Here is a 20,890-nt window from a genome sequence, read left to right on the forward strand (position 1 = left end):
GTGATCGCAGGTGGTGGGATCGCTGGGCCAGAGGTTGATCCGGCCGGCCTGGTAGATGAGAGGTGGTACCAGGTGTCCCCCTTCTTATGCAAGCACACTGCACAAGACGTCCTCTCCGTGACCTTGTGGGGTCCGGTCCATCTAGGAGCAGACCATTTTCTTTTAGTCAATTATAAACGCAAATTCTTTATTTTGAAAAAGCATCTGGTAGTTTTTGTTAGTTGGGATTAGTAAATGTTATTTGATTAAGATCCGTAGGTCCTGCGCTGTTGGAACAGGAAAAGGTCTATTCTTGTGACATTGAAATAGAGCCCAGCCTTTGACTGAGTTTAATGACATTCACACATTCATTAATGCAACAGAAAGAGCTTGTAAATATTTATTTTTCAAATGGGTTTCATTGTCTGATCAAATTTTTTTCGAGAAAACCCATATAATAGTATGTAATGTTTTACCACGATATTTACTGTTCTAAATTTGCATGACTGTGCCTTTAACCATCCTGAAAGGAATAATTTTACTAGCAAATCATATATAATCTCAACCCAGAACATCACCCCCGGCCGGAACGTGAACACCCTGGGGAGAGGCTCATATATATTCATATCATATATGATCTTTTGCAAACACTGGGCTCCAAACATTAAATTTTTCAATTGTTTCTGAGATAAAAATATATAATATAATTACCTTCATTTGGCGATATGCTTCATTATTGTCTCCGCTTCAAACTTACTTTTCTGTCAAAGCTTGATCCTCTTTTGTAGATTTCTCACATTCAGACTGTGGATTATCACTTCAAAAACTTTTCATTTTTTAATCTACTAATTCGTCCACATTAATTAATTTCTTAAACATGAACTATCCTGTGTACACACCCTCCCTTTGACAAAGATCCACTCCGATCTTTTCAAACACGTATGGTATAACAAAGGGAGGACACACCAAGACTCCGTAGCTCATAAATAAGGAATACCAGACTATAGCTTTCCGCAAAAGATGTCGTAAATAACACAAGCCTTAAAATCAGGCGATTGTGAGGTAAACGAGAGAGCTTCAGGTCACTGCAATTAAAATGAGCACAAACAGATACAATTTGACACACTGGTATGTGAGGACTTTGGGGTCATGAAAAAATAGAGGTAACCACATTAATCTAATTCAGGATACGAATTACACAAAACTTACAAATATCCAGCTTCTCAACGGGTAAAATAAACATATTATAATTAGAGCCGAAAATAACACAACACTCCTACTTCGAGCAAACCGTCAATTATTCCTAAAATACTAATCAACCCCACCTCTTCTACATAGTAGTGGGTCATATAAAACACAACAGTAATACAAAAAACAGCAAACTCACTGTTATTCGTTAAATTCCCATTGTACCAATTCAGAAACTGATTCTCCCAAGAAAATAGGCAAAAATTTAGTAGGCTAAACCCAATAATCATCAAGTAACGGAAAATAGAGTAATTAAGATTGAAATAAATTTTACCAATCATCCTATTTCAAATTCACATATATTGTTTTCAATTTCCTGAAATACCTTGCTATAGATCACATTTCCCCATCCGACACATTAAAATGCTTTGCATACAACCAGTGTACCATATCAATGACCGGAGGTGTCGCATCCCAGTCGAGACCACAAGCTTTGAGTAGTCAATGTTCAGTCCTGGCCAGCAGATGGCAGGGCGGCGGATGTTTCAGGCAATGTTCAAAGCAGGCATTGAGATGTTCACTGGAGTCAAAACAGCCGTAGGGGAGATGTCTCTGTAACGAGGCTTGCACACAGTCACTGGGCATTGTGGAATTGAGCACCATGATTGTCGGTAGGCACAGAGGAATGACTTTGCTGCGGCGTGAAGCTCTTTGACCTCTGCCACGCCCACCCAGACGCTGGAGGTTGCTGTCTGCAATCGTGGACCCGTTGACACATTTCGGCCCTCCCGGGGGCTCACCCGACCAATGAATGCCCCTGCTTTATCCAATGCACTCAACCGACAGATGGAAGATGAGATCATAGCAAGATAGTTCACTTCCTGCTTTCTCAAAAATGTTTCAACTATACCATAGCTTGTTCTTTGGGAATGCCCTTCAAAATAGCCACAAGAAATACTTGCAAATACAACGTATAAGCAGCTGGGGCGCATCCCGTTCGCAGGTTGCAACCAGTGAGGGCCATCAAACCCCCATCTGCTTTGGAACTTTAGCATCAGTTTCTGAAATGACACACTCAGAGAAAAAACAAATATTAAAAATCATTATTATTATTTCGACTACAAAAACATTTATAACTTCTCATTCAACTATCTTAAATCTAGCCACAGCTGTACAGATGTAGGTATAATTATGTGAACTCAATATAGCTCAATACAAAATGCTATCATTTTTTCATTATTCTTTATTCATTTACCTAGAAAAGAGAAAGTTAACAAGTTTATTTTCTGTATCAAAAGTAGTATAGTGTAAAAGACTTTCTATTCAGTCACTAAAAAAAATCTAATCTAATATTTTTCTACAAGAACTCAACAATATCCTTCAAATACTGTTATTTATTTTTATTTTTTATCATTCTTCTCTTACCTAGAAAAGAGAAAAACTTCCATCACAAGGACACATTATACTCTAACTCCTATCTCACACACACAAAGCCCCTTTTTGAGAGACAGGGGGGAGCGGAAAAAGAAAAAAAATTAGCATTATCACATCGCAAAACCTATTTTACCACATTCCCATTCAAAAAACAAACGCCATTATCACACCAGTCGTATCTTACTCAAAAACAACACCAAACATACAGTTAAAGATATTGAAGAAAAACAAACAAAATATCAATACGCACATTTCTCATTCACAATCACAACCCACCAGGGTAGCCCCCACCTTTGGTATCTAGGTCTCATACAATTACAACAACAACTTCTCAAACTTTTGCAGGCACATACGCACACACTCTTTATTCATTTAAAAAATAATAAATGGGTTTGTTCTGTCAATTCGTCGTCTGCAAATCTTGCAGCATTTGAACCGCAGTCTTGTACGGTGATTCAGTAAACGGGTTAATAGCTTCAAACAAATCTCCCGTAAGCGGCTCAGCATACGCCAGTGGAGAAGTTATCTTAGCATCAAAATCAGCCACTGTATCATCACCAGCTTCTATCAAAGCCACCCGAGCGATTTTAACGGAACTGCCCAAAGCCAACATTCTAGCATTTCTCATCCTTTGATCCACTTTTTTACAATTTCGTCTGACTCTTCTACCATTCAAAGAAGATACAAAAGTCTCACGTACCAATTTGTCCAGCGATAGCCGTTTATTCACGCATGCCAATTCCACCGCTTTCATCAAAGATACCAAGCAAACCGCGGATGTCAACGGTGGAAACCAACCTTTGTCACAGCTAGCCGTCATGCAATCAATCAATAGGTTTTTCATTTTTCGTCGATGTTTTTCGGGCATGGCTCTGACTGCAACCTCGGAAGCATTCTTAACTTGTGCATCCAAGAATAAGTTCCGACTATGAACCGGAAGCACTTTTAGGTCAAACCATTCGGTGTCGCGCTCAAAACCGCCCTCCATTATTTATTTTAATTATTCACCACATTAGTTATAATACTATTCAAGTCGTATTAATATTTATCAATTCAGTGATGTCTCACTTGTAGTATGATAGTTCAATAGGTTAAATTTATTCGACAACGTTACTAGTCCCTCACCTCAAAAAAAAAAACAATTTCACAAGAACAAACACAGACGACCACAAAAACGTACCCACATAACAGACATTTAACATACATAAATAACGAATCACATAATCTCTCGATCGAACAAACAGCGGTACAAACCCAAATCCCACTTCGTCAACCTGTCCGTACCCTCAATACTGCTTAATTTTTAGCAGGGCGCGCATTTTAAAATAACTTATTACGTGCTATCGAATGCTCCCCTCTAGATTTCTTAGCGGAAGTAAAACCCCCGCGTCTATCCGTATCCCTCTGTCATGTTTTGGGTTCTGTTTTCCTTGTGTGTCTCCCTTGGTCTTGTTGAAGTGTGATCCTGCCCTTCCTCGTGTGATCCAATCAGTGCCCTCAGCCACTTGTGTCTTGCCCCAAGTGTGTCTTGTTGTGTCGTTAGTCTGCTGTCTCCCCTCTGTCTGTGTCGGTTCATTGTTGTTTTTCCCCCTGTGATGCTGCCCGTTTTTGCCTTGGATTTTCCCCCCATGTCATGCTGCCCGTTTTGCCTTGTTGTTTTCTCCATGTTATGTTTTTCCTTGCAATTTAGATCTCGCCTTTTGTTTTGTAGAAATTAAAATCCCTTTTTTGATTGAACCTCTGCCTCCTTGCCCTGTCTTCCCGCATTTGGGTCCTCAAGCTCCCCCTTCTTGACAGAATGAACCGACCAAGATCAGACCCAGCGGGAAGCTCCCGTTGCCGACCGGCACGCCGTCGGTCGGCTCGAAAGCACCGTCAGCCTGCCACCCAATCCCATTCCCTCCATGTAAGTTATTTTTCTCTGGCTGGTTCCACCTTGTCCTCTGTTCCCCATTCACCCGATCTCCTTAGTTCACTTAAGTCCCTGCCCTATGACACCATTTTGTCACCCCATTGTTTCATAGACACAGACTTCACCGATGATGAAGATGAAGAAGGCTGTTTTTTGGTTAATGCACTTACAGATTACAGTTCCGATTTAGACACCGATTTGGATTTTTTCACCAGCATAAACCCTTACATGTTTTCGTCACAGTTTTCGTTTGCGGATTATTTTAACACCGGGTCATGTCACCCCCCGTCACCTCGGTCCTCGCCAAGTTCATCACTCCGGTCCCCATCTTGTGCACCTCATAGCCCCACATTACCGCCACGTCAAGACTTAGTCCCCACTTCACCTGGTTCCTTACCCAATCCCGTTTCTTCTCGTCACGTTCCTTCAGTCTCAGTATCCTCGGTTTCTAGTATCCCTGCTGCTCCATGTCATGCTGCCCGTTTTGCCTTGTTGTTTTCTCCATGTTATGTTTTTCCTTGCAATTTAGATCTCGCCTTTTGTTTTGTAGAAATTAAAATCCCTTTTTTGATTGAACCTCTGCCTCCTTGCCCTGTCTTCCCGCATTTGGGTCCTCAAGCTCCCCCTTCTTGACACCCTCTCAAAATTCATAAAATAACCGCCATGGTCTAGCGATTCCTTCATAGCGGAACAAAATAAAACCGCTACTTCAACCTGTAAGTCAAAAAATGCTTCTTCAGTCGCGCATAAAATATGACAGCACTTCCGTCAACAGTGCTCGTCACCACGTACGTGTACAGTTCAATGTCGTAGTAAAAATCCCAAATCAAGGACTCCGCGTCCCTCTGTTAATTGAACGACATCAAACTACAACTTGTTCACACAGACCTCATGTAGAAATTTAGACAATTTAGAAGACGAAAACCGGTTGCAGCGGTCCCAAACAGACAGAACTTCCCTACGTGGATAAAAGTCTCCACTTACCGTAATTAATTATTTAGGCGCCTAGAAGTTCCGCCCGTCCGTGAACGCCGCAGCCCGCAATCATCAAGAACGTCGGGAGTCACTATTTGTTAGAAAACCAAATCTTTGTTTTCTTTGCGTGTTCAATTAAAACTCAAAGTTGAGATCTCGTGAAGAAGTTTCTTGCAAGCTTTTTTATTTAGAAATTTCTAAAGCCACTTTGGATCCTTGCTCAATCAGAAGTGATCTCAAAGTGTGTCTCTCTCTCTCTCCGCTCCTCCCCACTTATACAAAACGCAGTGTTTACAAAAAATACTCTCCCCCTTTCATCCTGTCCTGTCAGCAGAGTGAAATACACAAACAGATCATCCTACTTCAGTTCCTATCTTTGTTCACTCCAGATGTGGGTAAACAATTGGTCCCGTCACCTCCTGGACCAGGAAATTTATGGACAGACCTCTGCGTGCACTTCCAAACATCCCTCATTTAGATAACTCAGAAACCTTACTAGACATTTCTTTCCCAGAGAAGAGAACAAAGGACTATAGATTGACTAACATATGAATTAACTGTTGTCTTACAGCTCTAACTCAAATCAAAAACTGTTAAAATATAAATTGAAACAGAAAAACAATGTTATAATGTTAACAGCATGCAAGCGCTAGACTGGACAGGAACGGACAATGAGCACACTGTAAACATGTTTAGTAGAAGAAGAAAAGTAAAAGGAAAACTAATCAACCTATGATGACGTGTTGTGAGCAGATCTTGGGAGAATTCCGTGGGTTCATATTTCTGTTGATACTGGCTGTCTGCGACGTGATCACTCATTTAGTGAAATCACCTTCATGTGCTCGGATCTTTGGAATAGAATACAATCCCAATGTACACATTCCGTCAGCTTTCTTAGTACAACCATGTACCGAACACGAAACAACCATATTGTTCACGAAAAGGAACACTTGTTTACGGAAACTCACAAGCGTGCAGCGGAGCCTTCTGCCTCTCTGCCTCCGCTTCTAGCCTTCTGCGAGGAAATCCAAATATAAAACGCGGTGAACGCATGATGCGGTGACATCACACGGGAACCATCTATAGTAACTGCCACATTGTCAATTTTGTTTTCTTTGTTTTTGGGTGGTTGTTGCCACCCACACCAGAGAGGGCGCTGTAGCGGGGTGTATGTGTGTATGTCAGTGAGTAAGGGAGTAGAGGAAGAGCTTAGGAAGGAGAAAAAACAGCGAGACATACACAATGTTAAGTTTGGAGAGAAAAAGAAAAACGAAGACAGAAGAAAACAAGCCGAGTTCCCTTTTTGGACATTGCACACAGCCAACGAGGTTAGTTTATTTTGGGTCTGTCAATACTTTTGTGTAAATTTAATCTAAGTTGTCTTTATTTTCTTTATGCTAATTGTTATGTTTGTATGTGTGTTTTGCTCCAGTTTTCACGGTGGATTTATTGTTGGCAGGAAGCGATAAATTCAGCAGTCAAAAGAAAACTACTTGTGTCCGTGGCTATTAAGTGCAACTAAGGGATCTATACTGCTAATAAAGGCTTCACGTTGTAGGACAAAAATCAGATATGCTAGGTTTATGCACTCCCAACAGGGCTTTTACTTCGTGGTTAGCTCTGCTTATTAGAAATGTTGACAAAATTAAAAAAACAAAAACAACAACTCTATACTCACCAGTGCTGTTATAACCAGATAAGAAAATCTGCATGAAGCATACTCAGCATGAGACCAATCTCATGCTAAGGAAAATGACAGTTGGGTTTCCATCCTCAGTATGTCGCTCAACTCCAGGTAAGTGATGGAAAATGGATGCGGTTAGATATACAGTTGTAGAAGACGTATGATTGGTTGATAGAAAGACAGAGGCTTCAAACCCTATGGTCGATAAATTGCTGAGACACGCAGCTGTCTGCGCATGGCTGTGATTCACTCATCCTGCGTGCCAGAATTCTGTGACTGCTAACGCTTGGATGTGACGAGAACAGCAGTCAGCCGTCTCGCACCTGCAGGAAAATCTACTGTATTGTGTGTTCCCTCAGCTCTTTGTTGAGAAAATGCTGCATCAAGAGTGTCAGGTGCACTCTGCATGTTCATTTCTTAGAGTCCACAGTAGGAGTGTGACGATATTGCGATAAATCGTGATACTTTTTCTCCCAATATATATTGATATGCCTACGCGAGTATCGCAATATTTGAAGTTAATATAAAGCCTCTATAATGGCTCTATTGTTCATTACTTATTGAGCAATTACTTCGTAGGCCGCTATGGGGAGCGCCTCATAAGAGTGGCGGGGAAATGTATGGAAGTCTTCAGGCGAAGAAGACTCATGACAGTGTTTCCCACACCATGTTAATACTTGGGCGGGCCACCCAAATAAATTGGCCACCACCCAAGAAGTTTTCAAGAAAATTTATAAAAAAATATATTTAAAAAGAAAAAAAAACGTGTCGCGACAAGATATACCGCATGTAACGTTAGTTTGCCGTAACTCACTTGTGAATCGTGAGGAGACGTAGTAACAGGATTGAGACCCACTATCTGTCCAACCCGCATTTCATCCCCACCACCGGAGTCCACCCACCCAAGTAGATTTCAAATCTGTGGAAAACACTGCATGAGCTTACTTTTATTTGTGTAAGACATTTATTATCTGTCCAGCAACTGACTCAGTTTTGCATACGTAACATTTTAAAACATATTTTATGGTTTGACTTTTTGAAGCACACAATTTCTGAGGAATATTAATATTGATTTAATTGAATTTAATATTTAAGTAATTGTATCTATTTATTTTTGCAATGTTACACAAAAAATCGTCAGTTTATAAAATGAAACAATTCACTATGTAACTGACTGGCTGGTTGCATGACAATAGTGTTTAAGAAAGACACAAATTTGTTCACAGAGTAGTCTCTGTTAAGAAGACATTTGTATTTGTTTAAAAAACACACACAAAAGTACTCACTGTGAAGAAGACACCAGTTTTAATATTTAGTTTCAGTGATGGTACAAAAAGAAACTGTTTTCTCATTTAAAAAACATCAATTTATGTCTTGAGTAGTTTTATCGTAAATTATCGTGGATTTATTACCTGACCAATATATCGATAACCAGAGTATCGTCAGATAATCGTTATTGTGAGTCTTGTATCGCATATCGTATCGTACCATGAGGTACCCAGAGGTTCCCACCCGTAGTCCACAGACACATTCAACTAAACATGCTGCATAGTCTTTCTTTTTGCTTGTCATATGTTGTTTTTCCTCACAAAAATTGCCTACAAAAAACAAAAAAATCAAACAGGTGGTCTGGAATGACAATGTACTGATCAGTAGCACTACTTAAAACTTTTTTTTTTTTAATTCAATCACATCTAACCTCTGACTGGCTTCAATATGAACAGATTTTGATTGACATTGCGCATCTGTGAGTACTCTAATATTTTGTTGGATGGATTCAGGCCAAAAATGAAAACAATATTGTGGAATTCACCTTCAGTTTTATCTGCTTATGCTGATGATGGAGAGAGAGAGAGAGAGAGAGAGAGAGAGAGAGAGAGAGAGAGAGAGAGAGAGAGAGAGAGAGAGAGAGAGAGAGAGAGAGAGAGAGAGGAAACATCCAAAACCTGCAGGACTCCAGCCCTAGAGGATCGAGTTTGCCCACCCTTGCCTTAGGGGCTCCGTCCAATATCAATCCCAAAACTATAAATAGTATAATAAATAATAAATAAATGGCCCTGCTAGGATAAGTACCGGTTTGTTCCAGTTGAAATGTTCCAAAAGGAATACTGGTAAAACAGAATTCACTCAATTTTGGTCTGCCTTGTTAAGTAAAAAAAAAAAAAAAAAAAAAAGTCATGTGAATGGTCAGGCAGATAAATTTAAAGTTGCCTGAGTGCACCCTAAATTTTTGTCACTGCATGCTATAAACTTGTTTGGTCTTCACTTTGAATTGATTCACATTTCTTTAAAAAATAAAAGAAAGAATGTAAACAAGACCTATACCATAATACAGCATCCAGATGCTGTCCAAACAAGAATCTACCTGTGGCAGAGTAGTGCACACACAGATCGAGAATACTCCACATTTTCTTTGGAGGTTATAAACACAACAAAATTAGAATCTCTTTTCCCATCCTAGCAATGTGTCTCCATAAGCGCCTTTAGACATCACCATGCAGCGATAATAAATGTATTATGAGTGGTTGTATTTCATTATCCCCTTCTCCATTTTACCTTGTTGAAGTGAGAAATGACAGAGCAGCTGAGTACCACAAAGGGCATCCTGTCTCCTCTTGGTCATCACCACTGCAATCCATCTCCTTCCACATTTTTTTGTCAATTCCCAATGTGACTGCTCTCCTCCTCCATCATGTGTCACCTTCACCCAATACGGCCAGAAAATTACTGTCTAGTGTGGCTGCAGCTCTATTTGGTCATACAGTCTGTCAACTATTTTTTTAAATTAAATAAATAAATAAACAATGCACATAGGGATATTGGATTCCTTAAATTGTAGTGTAAATTCTTCTCACACTCACAGAAATATTTCAAGCCTAACTTAAGATTTATGTATTTTTTTTACATAACAAATTCCCATTTATTTATTTTTAGATAATTTCAACACAAACTTACCAAATAAAATTGTGTAATAAAGCCTGAATGGGCTAAAAAATATTTGATGATACTTTCTAAAGAAAAATATATGATGTTTTAGTGGGATTCAACCCAAAAATGTCCTTAATATGTTCTATTTAGCCCCACTAGCCAAAACTTGGCATTCTGTTTAATATTGCATTTGTGTTGAATATGAGTTAAGCATCAACATTAATCTGTTGTTATCCACCTTAGTGGATAGCCATTTTGCCACTTGATGTGATGTTGATGGGCTCAGGTAACGGTCAATCACGGCTCACCTGTTTTCTGAAACTGAGCCGTGATTGGTCGTTACCTGAGCCATGAGCTCAGTTATTGGCAAAAATCACCCCCCCCCCCCCCCACACACACACACACACCGCCATGAATGCCTCAAAATGGTGCACAAAATCAGTAATGGTAACAACTTTAAAAAAGGCTTTGACGAGTATGTGAAAACGACTGACAACAAATCCCAGTGAGGCACAAAGGTGCTGTAAAACACATTGCTGGAATTAATGTTTTCCCATTTACTGATTCTCCTCACAAGCACCAACTATCAAGAATGGTTGATTCTCTCATCTTACCATTGGACATTGATGCAGAGAGAGTCTTCAATACATACGCAGAGATGAGGGGCCGCTTAATTGAAGGATCCCAAATTTCTGGATAGATGTAAAGGAGGTCAGAGAGCAAGATTGTGTGAGGCTTTAATATCATATTAAAACGGCCATGTCATGTACAGAGGACCTCGGTGTGGGGTGGTTATCATTATGTAAATGAGCTGTTACCTAACAGTGAAGTGGAAATGAGGCAGCAAACCAAACAATTACTTCATGGGCTTTTTGTGGATTTCAACCATATGGGACTCACAAATTAACGAGAAAAAAAGTCACAAATTACGAGAAATAAACTCTCATATTTGTGACATGAAGTGACAAATTCGTGAGAAAAAAACTCACAAATTTACAAAAAATAAACTCTTAAATTTGTGACAAAGTAGCAAATTAGCGAGAAAAAAACTCACAAATTTACGAGAAATAAATTTGTAAATTTACAAGAGATAAACTTACAAATTTGTGACAAAGTGGCAAATTAGCGATAATTTTTTTTCGCAAATTTGCCACTTTATGTCACAAATTTGCGATTTTTTTTTTATAATGTACAAGAAATAAACTCAAATGTGTGAGAAATACACGTAGAGTACTCAGATGTTTGTGACAACACTTTTCTGTCGGGTTTTCAAATAAGGAGCTCATAATTGCTTTAGCAGAGATTAACCATATCATATTAAGCATTCGCACTTTGAAGCTTGGGTGCAAGTCACTAAATTGATGTGTCGAATCTGTTCTCAGTCATTCACTTGCATTTACCTAAACTATGCTAACTTGTGATTGGTTAGTGTTAGTCAGCTGATAGGGGGTCAGGAAGTGTTGTCGGTGTAGCTTGCCGTGTGTAACGAGTAAGGTTTAGAAATCCGTCTCCATTCTGCCTTTTCATGATATAAAGACTGTTCCATTAACCACCAACGAATCTTCACGTTATATAGCTCCTGGTGGACAAAAGCCAGCACCTCGTCCAGACTATAGCTATGTTGTGTCTTGCAAGTTTCTGAGTTTTGATCTCGCAAATGCCGCAAGTTTATTTCTTGTGAATTCATGAGTTTCTCCCCGCAAATTTGCCACTTTATGTCACAAATCTGCTAATTTATTTCTTGTAAATTTGTCAGTTTTCTTTGAATATTACACGGTACACCCCCTCTAAAAAATAAATAATCTATTTATATATATATATATATATATATATATATATATATATATATATATATATATATATATATATATATATATATATGTACACACACAGACACACACACAATCAAAGTCTCCATTTTCATTTTATTTATTATTTATTTTATATATATACATATAAGCACTGCATATATATATATATAGGACACAGATCTAAATCTAAACTTTTTTTTTTACTTACATTTCCTTCATGCAATAATGTATGTCACTGTGAGGAACTCACTGATTCCTCCCCAAACCCCACAACTTTCCTTTTGAGGGAGTCAACAAAAGCAGTTCATCCATATTAAATAAAACTCTCCTGTCCATCTACGCATACATATGGAGCAGTCAAACAACAGATAGTTGCATTGATATTGCAAATTCAAGAAGGGCAAAACAATAAATTTGCTGTTTTGGGATAATGAGGGTACTTGATTATACTGTAAATGCTTGTTCTTGGTGAACCCGTTCTCTTACTAATCTTTTCAAACCAAAAGGACAGGCAATGCCCCTGCAGATGTAAATATGAGGCATTGTTCACACAGTGCATGACTGCACTCATGGCCTGGACTCATTATCACATCTGTCCCCAGAAAGATTGCGTGTCTGGAAAAGCATTGAACGTGGCAGGGAAATGTGCCACCTATTCATCGAAAGATTAAGGGCTGCTGCCTAGAACTGCGAGAATGTGGTGTCCAATTTAAGCCCAGATGCAATTTATCAAATAAATCTTTTATGAATTCCTCCGTTTGCTTGCATTGCTCCTTGTGACTATAAGGGAAAAGCAATTGGAAAGAGATTTATTTTCTACTGCTCCACTGGGGGTTTAATAAAGTATTTTTTAAGGATAAATGTTCATCATAAACGATTATTTCCATGACTAAATAAACAAAAGGGAATCATGATGTGCTAAGATCGTAGCACAAAATGGCTACAGCATTTCCACTTTTGCCAGCATTGCTGCTCAATAAACAAAGGCAAATGTTTATTACTCGCGTGATCTTTGTATGTTTTGATCATCTGAATACCTTAGTATGTCATGTCAAAGTGTGCGCACGCGGCAAATGCTAAATACTGACTAAATTGGAATTTTCCTACCCAGTCAAAATGATGCAATGACTGACCCTTTAAAGACCATTGTCCACTTTGGATGGCGTCTGCATGAGTTGTTTCATTCACAATTCGTTATGCAGAATGTTGAAAGAAAGGCCTCACCCACATTGTATCTCAAAACATTTCAAATGAATGAAAATATCATTAAGACAGTCTAGCTATTGTTGTTTAGTGTTAGCATTAAGATAGCAGATGGCAAGGCTAAGCTATATGTTTGGCGAAAATACATAAAGTATGTCTGAATGATACTTTGTACTGTATGATAAATGCCATTTTAAATCAGCACAAAATATGTTCATGTTTTTCATTGAACTTCAGTAATTTACAGAACAATATCTCAATATATATTAAATCATTTTCTCCCAAGAACATATAAACACGTTCTATTTTAAATATTGCAAATGGTCCCAAAAACGTATTTATACAGGCTTTTTTAACGTTTAAAAAAATAATTATGCTAGAGCATACAGAAGGCTTTGATGCAGCTTCTGACCTGAAGAGGTCACTTACAGCAATGGTAGTTATTACAAAAAGCGGCCAACAGGTGGCAGCAGAGTATAAGAGATCAGCCAGGGCCATGTTGCAACAAGCTCTTTTCTCCACTGTTTTCAACCGGTTTGTGAATAATGATGAAACTTAGCTATATTCCAATGCTAATTGCTACAATACGGAAACAGATACAAATATATGATTTTATAGCAATAGAACAGAATACACTGTGGATCGTGCAAAATCAGTCAAAATCCAATAAAACAGCTGGGAGCAAAAGGGGTTGCTTCGGTGAAAATGGCTGGGAGTGAATGAATTCATGCTTATGAATTTCAAACGAACTGTCAACGGTTCTTGCATGTCAAACGTAACAGTGTCAATGGTTCTTGTGGTGTAAACATCGGTGTTGTAGTGCTGAATTTGGTTAAAATCTTTCATGGCTGATAGGTGATAGTCTCTAAGAAAACTAGGCAGATTGGTATGCGTTTAAATTCGGTGTGAACATTTAATCTGCTTAGTATTTTACTTAAAAATATACCCCCCCCCCCCCCCAATGTGGACACAATCTTTCTTCTTCTCTGGGGCAAAAAAGAAAAAACGTTCTTGGGGTTGTTAATGTGCAAAGTCTGCCATCTAGTGATGAGCAGTGTTATTACAACTAAACACTGCTCAGTTACAGTTTAAAAAAATATTTAGTTTTCAGCTCATTTTAGCGTAAATTAGGGGAAAAAAAGGATTTATCATTTCAGTCCATAAGTTTGTTCACACAAAGTAGACTGAACGTGTTCAAGTGACAATAGAGGTAACAGTTTCCAAGCCTGTCCAAGATGAGACAGGCTTTGTTCTTCCATCTTTACTCCAGAGCCATGAAAAGTCCTGTCATTCAGCAGATGCATTCTAATTTAATACTGCACTATATTTTTACGTCAGTTCATGTAATATTCCTCCTGCTCTACATCACAGGGCCTTCTGTTTCCCGCCTGTCGCCTTCTGTGGATAAAAAAATATGAATTGGATTTAAGCCAATGTGACTGCATGTAAGCAGACAGATTGGATGACGTAGGAAGATGTATACACAGTTGTCTACTTAACACATCCACATTTCTTACATTAAAAAGGGAAAAGGAAAGCCATGGGCCAAATTAAACATTTGTTTACATTCATTGTCACTTCTATTGTAACTTTCTTAGCATGCTGCTCGAGGGAGTCGTTAAATACGCTCCAGCTGGTCCAAAGTGATGTTGTCTGACTACTGACAAGAATGAATCAGCCACCACTTATAATGTCATTGCTAGTAATACATCCATTCAAGAAAAAAAAGATCCATGGGTCATGACTGTATGGTAATAATTGTGTTATTATTATTATTAAATTAAATTTAGATGAGCTTGAATGTGAATTGAAAGAACATTTCCTCAAGTTTTTCCTTATTCAGTTGTGTAGATATAATGTTAAGTACAGTTTTTCCTGCAATATACAGTTTATGACAATCACCGTATCACAATATTTCCTGCAATATACAGTTTATGACAATCACCGTATCACAATATTATTGTTGGTGAAATGGTCCTGCCCTTCCCAATAACACACATCTCAAAACCATCCTCAAATTAGTCATTTCAAGAAATACATAATAATAAAGTGCAAACACATTTGTGGGAAACAAATTTTAACCTTGTAACAACATATGCAATATTAGCATGTTTCCGAAGTATAACAGCTGTAGCTATACAGGGTGTCAAGAGATATAAATGAAAAACATTCACCATTGTGCTAATTACCCACACCCATGCACCAACAAAAAGATGAATTTTGGGATTAACTGTACACAGTTTGGGCCGGTATTGGTACCTATGATCTTATAATACAGTTCTGGCGTCCATTATTGGCCATTATCTTTGGCAAAGACTACCTGGACAAACTATGATCCATCTGGGACAATGTTCTGTGGACAGATAAACCTAAAATAGAATTTTACACAATAAAAGTTTTAATAAATTATTTCACTCGCATCCAAATAGCTTCCTGGAACAAAAAACATCAAGTAAGGGAACCAACTATAAACCCAATTGCCGTAAAATATGCCGTGTCCACATAACATCAGATCATCGTTAATACTATTTAAGTAGCTTGTTTACAACATGCGATAAGCCTCCGAACTTAAAATCCCCAGAGCGATAGTGGGGAGGAATTTAGTGGTGGGGATTAATAGGAGTTCAAATGGGCTCAACAGTTAATTCCAAAGTTTATACAGAAATTGTAGACACTCTTAATATCCAAAATAAGAACGCTTTGAAGAACATTGGCCATAAGCTCAAGAACAACCTTACGTCACATCGTGCAACAATTGCAAACATTTTCTAAAATGTAACGCAGTATTTTGAATATTAAAGAACTCATGCAAACATTTTCTTTTAATTATCCCCCCCATCGTAAATCACAAGGCTTCTTCCTTTTCAATACCAAAATACAAGATTTGCTTATTTTTGATTCGTTAAAACACTCGTTGTGTGTGTATTAACTGCGTTTGGCAGGTCAGTCAGGTTCAGTAGTTAATTTAAATAAAGTCTGTAAATAATGACAGCTCAGCAACTAAACTAAAGATTCATTGATTTTGAATTTATAACAGTCAGCTAAATAATGTACGACTTGGACGCAGCAGTTATCAATTTTAGACAGTGACCTTTTTTCTATCTCTTCCCAACGATGGCGTAATCGAACCACGTATAAAAAAAATAAAAAATAGGGGGGGGGGGGGGGGATAATCTCGAGAAAAAAAACTACTATCCCAAAAGCTTGGTCTCAGTCGACCAAGTCTGCTTCATGCGCATGGAAAGGGCGAGGCTACGGCCCGGCCTGGCCCCCTTTCTGACACAGTTTTAAAACCAGCACGCGAAGGAACTTCTCTCTCTTTTCCTGGAACTCTTTTCCTGAACTCTCTTCCCCATGAACTGCTCAAGGGCTCTCTTTTCCTGAACTCTCTTCCCCATGAACTGCTCAAGGGCTCTCCCGTTCCTGCAACTCTTCCACCCTCTCTCCACCTCACGTCTGGCCCCATGAACTTTTCCTGATCATCACGAGAAACGTGGTTGCTGAGGGTGACCACGCGGCTTCTTCCTTTGAGCCACAACATGCGTCCCAAAGCGTGCATCAAAAAGGACTCGCAAACATCCCGCGCATCCCCCAAGGCGTGCGTGTCTGTTCCAGCCGTGAGTCCGAGGCGCCCACACAAGGACCTGCCGCGGCCTCCACCTCGCGCGTGCAGCAGCCAGAGACTCCCGAGCAGCATTCCAGCGGGACGTGCGCCAGCCAAGGATCTGCCACGCGTGCACCTCGCCACCAACCGGAGACCTGGCGCAGCATTCCAGCATTCAACTGAGGATCGACGCTCGAGTCTCTCTCTCTGCCGTGCGACTGAACCAGTCCGTGAGTTGCACCTGCATTGCAATCTGACCATATACTACTGGTGCAACGCTTTTATTCAAACATAAAAGAATTGACAGGTCAAACGTTCCCATCTTTATCCCCCATCTATCTTTTTCATCTACCTTTTTTATTTTATATCTTAGTTAGTTAGGTTGCAAATTTTCTTTTTTTATCTTTGATTCACATTTTTATTCCGTTTCATTAATAGGTTAGGTTGTGACTGATATATGTGTGTTTACTAAATAAATTTGTTGTCTAGAAATTCAATTTCTGCCGAATCATTTGTGTTTACTGAGTGGATTAGTAATTCTCTTATGAAAGCAAAGAACTCCATGATTAACTAAAGTAGCAACTTCAGATTATGAATACTTGATAATAGGATTTTTATCGTTTATTTTGCTCCTACAAACAAACAAAGTCAACGTGGTGCCCCAGAGGTTGCTGAGGAAATTACAACTCCCCTCAGTACCGTCTACATTTCTTATAAGCCATTACGGCAACCTAAATAATCGCTACAATGTTATAGAATGTATTTTTTACAATACTAGTCATCATATAATGATTGAGGCCAATGTTATGATATTTGGTTTTGAAGCTGAAAAATTATCGCTTAGTCATGTGGTAAATCTTATATAACTCTTATGTAAATGTGTATGCCACTTTATAAAGTCGCAATTTTGCCACTTAATGAAGACGTAAACTTACAAGATTTTTTTCTCTTGCAGATTTGGCACTTTATAAAGTGGCAAATTTATGAGTTTTTTTCTCGCAAATTTGCCACTTTATAAACTTGTAAATCTGCTACTTTATGAAGTCGCAAATGTATGAGTTTTTTTCTTGCTAATTTGCCACTTTATGAAGTCTCAAATTTACAAGCTTTTTTCTCCACTTTATAAAGTGGAAAATTAACGAGTTTTTTTTCGTAAATTTGCCACTTTTTAAAGTCGGAAATTTCTGAGATAATTGCACCCACCCTATAAAAAATATATATTTATATGTGGCCCTAATACACCGTCGTACTTCCCTTTACTGTCCCGAACAGCATGAAAATAGTTTGTAAATGAACGATCGTTTCAATCAAGGTTCAATGTAAGGCAATGAAGATTTGGGCGCCTAAAGTGTAACTAACTAAACTATATATTTCTTTTAGAATTGAAGCATCAAGTAAATTTAGGTGGGGTACGCCCTGAACTGGTATATAATTTAAAACATTACATTATTACATTAACATTATTTAATAACAATGTATAATAAATAAATAAACAAATCTGGCCAAAATATTATTACATTTTAGTTTTAAAATTAATCTATTTGAATGCTGATCATGAACACTCCGCAGCTTACTCTACATTAGAGACTCACACTTCTGTGGTGCTGCTTGACGAAGCTCTCCTGCATATCTTTACCAACTGTTTCATTCTGCTGCCGTGCTTTGGCCTGCTGGGGCCTATCGGTCACTCCCGCCTCGTTGCCGGGCCCGAGTGGAGTCTTCCTGTTCCAGTTCCACTCCTCACCCAGCGCGCTCCCGCCATCGCTGAAGTCACCGAGGTGTTCTACCGAATCACATTTTTCTAGGTCGGAAGCGATGGTCTGCAGGCTGATGATGGACATGCGGTCTGAACCGTTCTGCTCCGGTTCCAGCTCCTCTCTCTGGCCCCAGCCGTTCTGCCGGTGCTTCTCCACCCACAGTCGTGTTTTCTCACCATCTACCCAGTCACTCTCTACCTTACCCATTCCCACTAAGCTACCAATCGGAACCCTCACCGCAACTCTGGTCTCAGCCTCGGCACCAACTGGAGAGCTACGGCCACCGCACGTTGCTAGCCGCCCCCGGCTAGCACGGACTTGGCCTCGCTGTGCATGGATCTGCTCACTTATCTGCTCCAGGTTTCGCAGAGCCACAGAATAACGCGTTTTTACTTTTGCTACTTGCTCCTCCAGCTGTACTACTTTGGCCTTGTGTTCCTGAAAGACAAAATGGAGAAAGATGCAAAATAAGCAGCAGTCTATTCATATGTATTTTACTACTTTTTTTTTTAAGCTGTTAAAAAATGTACATGAAGGCATTTATGGCAGACAAACTGCACACAGACAAAGCAGCATCAGCATCAATAAGAGCCCTTTCACTGAGAGACTTAATTATACCTTGAAAGACCATCCATCCATTTTCTATAGTGATTATCTTTATTAGGGTTGCGGCTAAGTCAGAGTGCATCTAGCGAATTTTGGAAGAGAGGAGGACAACCTGAACAGGTTGCCAATCAATTGCACGGAAAACATTAGTGAGGTCACTATCAAATATTAATTAGAATCAATTCATCTATCGATTATTCAATCGATTAATTGACAAATCTGATTCATTTTAATTGTATTACAAAATAACTTTTTCCCTGATTACTGTTTATTAACCAGTGATTGGTGTTTATTTCCTACTTCCTATTCATGTAGTAATAAAAAAAAGGTGGGAGGGGGGTGATTGTACTATGTTACTGGTTCTGTCATTGTTTTCCATAATAAAAACAGATGTTTGCAAATGTGTTATTTTGATTAAATACAGAAGATAATTAGTCTCCTTTCATGAAGAACTACAGAAATCAGAGAACAATTACTGTTGGCATGCTGAATTTAGAGGATTTGGACAATTTTAAATTTAAAAATGACTCTAAACGATTACTTGATTATTAAAATAGTTGTCGATTAATTGGATAATCGATTACTTTTCGATTAAGTGATTAACAATACAAGATTCAAACATATAGACTACTTTTTACTAGGGATGTTCGAAACCGATTTTTTTTCAGACCAATAACAGTATGAGTATTCAACTCTTGAGTATTCACCAATACGATACCAAGTACCAATGCCAGTAGTACTTGTTTTGATACATAAAAATGAAATGACAATGAGATATTTTTTTCAAATTGTTTTAAAATTTTGTTTCATCCAAAAGGAACTTGCATAACTATAGTGTCTCAAAGAATTTTATTTGTCTTAATATTTTTTACATTTTGAACCCCCAATTTTTTTTTGTCCTACTCTTGATTTCAACTATTACTAAAATAACTGTGATTAATATTTCCTTCATAATCAAGCAGCCCTAATGTAAAGTATACACATATTGTGTTTTACAACAACTGTTAACCATAATCATGAGTTCAAATGTACAAATGGATGAAATAGTGACGCTTGTGGTAAAAACATTCATGAGCAGCGCGCAACTCACCAGATCCATTTAAGTAAATCAGAGCGAGCCCCATCTTTTCCATTATTATAGCTATATAGGGCTGTCACTATGGATTATTTTTTAAATATTTATTATTTTATCAATCATTCCATCGATTAATCGAATAATGGAATAATTTTTAAAGTCTATTACAAAACCATTTTTTCCCCAATTATTGTTAACCAATTATTGTTGTTCCTTTTGTATTTTTTGGGTAATAAAATACCCAAAAACATCCATTCAGCAATATCAATGAGAGGAATTAATGTTGTACTCACCGATCTTTTTGAAATTAAGGCCATGTATACACGTAGCCGGGTTTTTTGCAAACGGGAGATGTTTTTCTGCGGCTTGCCCTGTCATCCATACGTCCGCGGGGATTTTTTTCACTAAAAAAGGTTTCTAAAAATTCCGGCCAAAGTGAAGATTTGCGTATTTCTCCGGCTCCGCGGTCGCGTGTCCGTCAGTAAACGAAGTTTTACGTCGTCCTCTACACACGTCACTCAATCATATACCTCAAGTTGTTAAATAATAAGAAAAAAAAGGCGCCGAGGATTCTCTTCCCCACCGGGGAGACCATGTTTGTATGTATGTGTGTGTGTGTGTGTGTGATGAGTGAGTGGGGAAAAAAAAGTTGTTAAAAAAAAGACAAGTGAAGCTTTTTAAGATTTTGTATTTATCCTCTTTGTTTTCCTCTATACTCCGTTTATGATGTAGTC

At 38.5% G+C, this 20,890-nt stretch overlaps 1 protein-coding gene across 1 annotated transcript in view; it reads right to left on the reverse strand.

Annotated features, from left to right (window-relative positions):
- Positions 1-12,005: 12,005 nt before the first annotated feature.
- The window catches only part of sh3bp5lb (SH3-binding domain protein 5-like, b), a 43,465-nt gene continuing 34,580 nt past the window's right edge, over positions 12,006-20,890 (reverse strand). Inside the window, exon 6 of the mRNA XM_086062384.1 lies at positions 12,006-18,913. Within this exon, the coding sequence (XP_085918510.1) occupies positions 18,299-18,913 (615 nt within the window). The 3' untranslated portion in view covers positions 12,006-18,298. The remainder of the gene's footprint in view (positions 18,914-20,890) is intronic.

The sequence above is a fragment of the Leptonotus elevatus genome, chromosome 19, assembly GCF_054856555.1.
Source record: "Leptonotus elevatus isolate MCC_2025b chromosome 19, RoL_Lele_1.0, whole genome shotgun sequence".
NCBI classification, from domain to species: domain Eukaryota; kingdom Metazoa; phylum Chordata; class Actinopteri; order Syngnathiformes; family Syngnathidae; genus Leptonotus; species Leptonotus elevatus.